Here is a 5,672-nt window from a genome sequence, read left to right as displayed (position 1 = left end):
ACCTATACCAGACGGGGTATGGGGACGACCCTGGAATCGGGTTATAAATGTTAAGGGTTCACAGGTAGCAGGACCCCTATGGATCCCCATGGATACTAGTAGGCTAGTAAAGAGGAATTATGTTGTTTAAAGATTGAAATGCAAACGCGTGATAAATGTTGTATTATAAAGTCTATGTGATAACGTGATGATGATAATGTGTTGCTTGTGTATTGTTTTATGGATCTCACCCAGGTAAATGGAAAGTAAACGTTTTTATGAACAAATGGGTTTATTACAAATTATGTTATATTGGTCGTTTTTGTTTTCTACCCACCCTTACTCCTGTGGCAGTGAGGTAGAGTGATGTCTTTACTGGGCTAGTGTAGCTCACTCCTTACTTAACCATTTTAGATTAGGAAGACGTGGTTCTCGAGCCCGTTCCATAGGAAGACGGCGAAGGGGACGCCTAAAGATCTCATAATTATAATTGTAGTTCTTACTTTCGAGCATTTATTTTAATTGGTTTATTCCCTCATTTGTTGAACACGTTTTGGTATTGCGTAGGGGATGTTAATTGCAATGTTTAATACGCTTCCGCAAATTCAGATTATTTATCTATATATATGCATTTCCAATATTAAATTTTTCCAGGGCTGTTACAGAATTCAATTAGATAGAACCAAATAAGATAAAAAATTTTCTGATTTTAAATCGAAGTTTAGAAATTGAATTGATTATTGGTATTTGTTATTGTGGAAAATCCATTACCAAGTTAACCAACTAAAGGTTTTTGAGAATTTAATGGTAATAATATTGTAAAACTCTTTTTATTCCGATAGATACTTTAATGTTGTTGTCCACCATATTAAATAATAATAAAAATTTCAAAATTGACATGTGATTTTGATAGTTTTTGAAACAAGATCTATTGCCTCCACCACATCAAAATGAGTGAAACGATTTTTATGTGAGATCTCTATAAACTCAATATTTGGTCTTTTAATATGGTAATTCGTACTCAAAATGAATTAATTTAGATTTAATAATGTTGAGATTGGATTATAACATAGTAACCTTCATATAGAAATGTTTATGTAGCAATTCATATTACAAACATACTATTTTCTAAAAAAATAAATTAAAAAGATATAACAAAAAATGAATAAATTTAAATTTAACTATGTTGATACTAACCAATATGGAAGCTATTCAAATTAAAAATACACTTTAATTTCGAAGGAAAAAAATGATAGAAATAATTTTTAATTTTTTTTAAACTGATATGATTGTCACGTTATGTATTATATTATTATTTATTTATCTTAATTTTAACACATCATTTACTACATATTTAAAATTAAATAGTTCATAAAAGACTGAGGATACATTAGACTTTAAGTAAAAAAATTAAATAGGTAAAAAAATTGATGAGGTAATTTGACCAAACTTTTTTGAGATGAGAATTATAGGAACACCCCGTTGACCTCACTAGATGTGCTTCTATGTATTCCTTTGTATTTATATTTTTATATATTTACAATGTACTTAATATTTAATATTTTAAAAGGTTCTTTTTCGATTTATAGTTTAATATTTAACTTATTTAAAATTATTTTGTAAATAATTTATATAATTTAACAAAATTTACATATTATGTATGTGAATGTGGTGATAAGGCGGATGGAAAGAGAAAGGTTTCATCTACCGTTGGAGATTAAAGTAGGTTTTTCACTTACTTAAATATGATGAGAGAAGAATGAGTCAGATTCTATTTGTTATAAAGTTTTGAATCTTAATTTTTAATATTAAAATCTGCTTTAAAATCAATCGAACATGACATATTTTTATACCCACTATCTTATATATATATATATGTATTTAAAATACTCAGCTCTAAACTTGATCTATCTTGACTTAAAAAGAAAACAAAAGTAGAATTATTATTTATTATGTAAAAATATACTTTATAATTATTTTACATATATATTACCATCTAAATTCAGTCTGACCTAGCCAGTTCCAAAAGAGTTCTAAACCCACCCGCAGGTTACCATAGCTAAACAACAAGAAAGAGATTCATGAGGGCATTTTGGTCATTTAACGGTGACTACTCTGACAGGAGACAAGAGGCACAGAGCCCATCAAAAGCATAGAAAGCGAGACCTTCGCCGATTTCCACTGTGCTCCATCATCATGTGATTTCTCTGCAAATCCCTCTCTCTCTCCTCTGCAATTTTTCTTTCTTTTGTATTGATAATATCAGTTGTGTCCGTTTGTTTTTGTAGATATTCAAAATTTAAATACCAAAACTTCAGAAAAAAAAAACAAGAAAAGATAATAGGAGAGAACCCAAAACCGAAGATTTGTTTTCTAATGGTTGAAAAGTTAAATTAATTTTCTTTTGAGTCCCAAAAAACTAAGTACCACCAACTCCCTATCTGCAATCACTATACCTTACTCTCTACTTCATTACAAAACGCAAAAGCTCCATCTCAACCAAACTGAAAAGAAACGTTTCATCTTCCTAAACCTCTCGTGTGATTCACTCCTCAGCTTTCTTGGTTTTTTTTTTAATTCAAATTTTTTTTTTAAAACCATTAAATGACAGACCCACCACCATGTCCAGGAGGGGATTCTATGTGAAGATGAGATTACTACACAAGGGGGGAAGACACCTGCAGCAGCAGGAGAAGAACCTCTGTTTCAAATACTACAAATGGGTCCTCTGGTTTTCTCTCACTTTTTATTTTCTTACCTCGTATTTCATCACCCACAAACCAATCCCTCCATCTAAAACTCATCTCCTCTCTAATCCCAAATCTTCTCTTGCCTCGAGAGCGCTTATTGAGTCCACCGCCATCCAATCCGGTAATACCCACACAATCGATCAAGGTAGCCATTGGTCTTTGCTTTTTCTTTTGCATGCCTACCATTTGTTTTCTCCCTTAATTTCTTAAGAAATTCCCTAATGTTTTGTTTTTCTTTTTCTTTTTTTTTTTCGCACACAGGATTGTTCAACAATCTGAAGATATTCGTATACGAATTACCATCCAAATATAACACGGATTGGCTATCCAACGAGCGGTGCAGCACCCATCTGTTTGCCTCAGAGGTCGCCATACATAAGGCTTTGTTGACCAGCCATGTACGTACGTTGGACCCGTACGAGGCGGACTTCTTCTTCGTTCCCGTCTACGTCTCCTGCAATTTCAGCACCATTAATGGGTTCCCTGCTATCGGCCACGCTCGTTCTCTCATATCTTCTTCTATCCAACTAATCTCTTCACAATACGTGTTTTGGAACCGAACCAGAGGATACGACCATGTCTTCGTTGCTTCCCATGATTATGGCGCCTGCTTTCACGCCATGGTTAGGCAGTTTTTGCTCCCCCAGAAAAGCGAAAGCTACCCATTTAGATTCGTAGATTGAACATGGTTGTTGTCTTGTCTTGTGTTTTGACACGGGTGTTTTTGATTTTGGTTTGTTTTGAAGGAGGACAGAGCGATTGCAGATGGTATACCGGAGTTTATGAAGAACTCCATTGTGTTGCAGACTTTTGGGGTGAAATACAAGCACCCATGTCAAGACGTTGAGAATGTGGTCATACCTCCTTACATCCCGACCGAAAGCATACGGAGAACCCTAGAGAGAGCTCCGATCACGGGCCGGCGAGATATATTGGTCTTCTTCAGGGGAAAAATGGAGGTTAATCCTAAGAACGTTAGTGGACGATACTATAGCAAGTAATCACATGATTGATTATTCAATTCCTTCTTAAATCGTTTAAGTGTTTGCTAATTGCTTCCCTTTTCTTTCTTCTGATTCCTTCTTGTGTTTGAACTTCTGAAGGCGAGTAAGGACGGTGATATGGAAGAAGTTCAGCGGCGACCGAAGGTTTTACCTTCAGCGGCATCGGTTCGCCGGTTACCAGTCAGAAATCGTACGTTCTGTCTTTTGCTTGTGCCCTCTTGGGTGGGCCCCTTGGAGTCCCAGGCTGGTTGAATCGGTGGCTTTCGGATGCGTGCCGGTAATCATAGCGGATGACATCCAGCTGCCATTCCCATGGGCTGTGAAGTGGCCGGAGATTTCCCTAACGGTGGCCGAGAAAGACGCGAATAAGCTAGGGAAGATCCTGGAACACGTTGCGGCGACCAATTTGTCGACGATCCAGAGAAACCTGTGGGACCCGATAACACGAGGGGCCCTACTGTTCAACGTCGAAGTGAAAGAAGGGGATGCCACGTGGCAGATTCTTGATGCGCTTTCAAAGAAGTTGGAAAGGTCGTACAGGAGGTCAAGGGTTTCCAGCAAATAGATGAATGACACGTGGATCAGTGAAGTTGGCGGGGTCTTGGGTTCCAGCTAAGGAACATGCGCTTCCATGAGGAATAATGGAGGACAGCTGGGTTAGGCTGAGATGGAATTGTTTTTTGGTAAGTAGAGGTGTGGTGGGCCCCATTGAAGCTAAAGCTACATAAAAAAAAGAGTTTTTTGTTGGGGGATTTTATTCCAATTTCGACGTGTATATATATATATATATATATATCCATTGGTGTGGGCGGCGGATAAAACTCTTGTATTCTGTAAATTTGTACACGTGGAAAATAATTTTTTTAAAAATATAAAATAAAAATAGAATGATGTTCAAGGAAAAAAGGAGGATGCTTAGCGGAGAATCCAAATCTTTATGGTGTATAAAGTAGAAAAAATTTCTGGTTAGGGAAGGGTGGTCGCATTAATTACAATATTATGACAAATTCTGTTTGTGATGCATTTACCAGTTGGTTTTTTTTGGCTTTCAATATTAATTATGGTATTAGTCTTGCGTATGAAGTTTCATGTTCGAGTAAATGTGGGAGATCGAAAACAATATTTCCAATTGTTATTTTTTAGAAAAGGAAAAGAATTTAAAAGAAGAGTTGGGAGTTACAGAGGCATATGCATAAGTAAATGACAGCTAAGGTTGCATGGGAGAGGTGATGGAATGGATGGGACAAGCATTTTGAAAATGGGAGTCTTTAATTTTGTGTCAGCAAGCCACTTGGCCCCTCTTGTTTCTCAAATTTAATTCACCGTCTTTACTACTAGCATAACTCACATGGGCTACGCTGGACACTGTTTATTACTTCCATTCTAACATTTCAGGCATCTTATCTCCACATCATTATTTTTAGCTAGAGAGATAAAGGAAAGTTTATAAAACTAGAAGAGAGGGCTAATCAAGTTGGTCCGAGCAATATTACAACTATTAAGGTATAGTAATTGGTTGAGCTTCTCGAGTAGGTTGAGAAAGTCTCATGGTGTACTTGGGCAAATGATGCCTCCAGTTAGTGAGTCAATTAACACATCAATTCCTCTTTTCATGTGAGATATTTTCATCTCCTATTCGTAAATCATAATACATCTAAACTCACTATTCAAATATTTATAAAGACTGGGAAGATTTTCATTTCCCTTAGAGCACCTGGGCAAGGGACAAAGGAGTCATCCTCAAGAATGATCTTCCTAATCTCTTAGTCCCAATCGATCTTTGAACCTTCTAAAGGATAATAAAGAGAAAAAGAGTGAAGAAAATTCTTGTATTTTTATTAACAGATACTACTTTCTACAATAATTATTGACTCTGTATATATAGGCAAGTAAAATAAAATTATTTTAGAAAAAACAACGAAACTGTTACAAGGATAAA

The 5,672-nt window shown here is 35.7% G+C and overlaps 1 protein-coding gene across 1 annotated transcript; it reads left to right on the top strand.

Moving 5' to 3' along the window:
• The first annotated feature begins 2,139 nt into the window (after positions 1-2,139).
• Positions 2,140-4,756, top strand: FRA8 (Exostosin family protein). Its single transcript, XM_022054784.2, has 4 exons — positions 2,140-2,874; positions 2,991-3,352; positions 3,476-3,726; positions 3,833-4,756. The coding sequence occupies exons 1-4, from the start codon at positions 2,601-2,603 to the stop codon at positions 4,296-4,298; spliced, it is 1,353 nt and encodes a 450-aa protein (XP_021910476.1). The 5' UTR covers positions 2,140-2,600; the 3' UTR covers positions 4,299-4,756.
• The last annotated feature ends 916 nt before the right edge of the window (positions 4,757-5,672 follow it).

This window comes from Carica papaya, chromosome 2 (assembly GCF_054855325.1).
Source record: "Carica papaya isolate Zhongbai chromosome 2, ASM5485532v1, whole genome shotgun sequence".
Lineage (NCBI taxonomy): Eukaryota > Viridiplantae > Streptophyta > Magnoliopsida > Brassicales > Caricaceae > Carica > Carica papaya.
The sequence above is the reverse complement of the archived record's forward strand: the minus strand, read 5'-3'. Positions and strand labels throughout refer to the sequence as shown.

Excerpts from the sequence above, each read along its gene's own strand:
- FRA8 (XM_022054784.2), top strand. The coding sequence starts at position 2,601 with ATGTCCAGGAGGGGATTCTATGTGAAGATGAGATTACTACACAAGGGG. Across the intron at positions 2,875-2,990 it reads TACCCACACAATCGATCAAG|GATTGTTCAACAATCTGAAG; the intron begins GTAGCCATTGGT and ends TTTCGCACACAG. Across the intron at positions 3,727-3,832 it reads AGTGGACGATACTATAGCAA|GCGAGTAAGGACGGTGATAT; the intron begins GTAATCACATGA and ends GAACTTCTGAAG.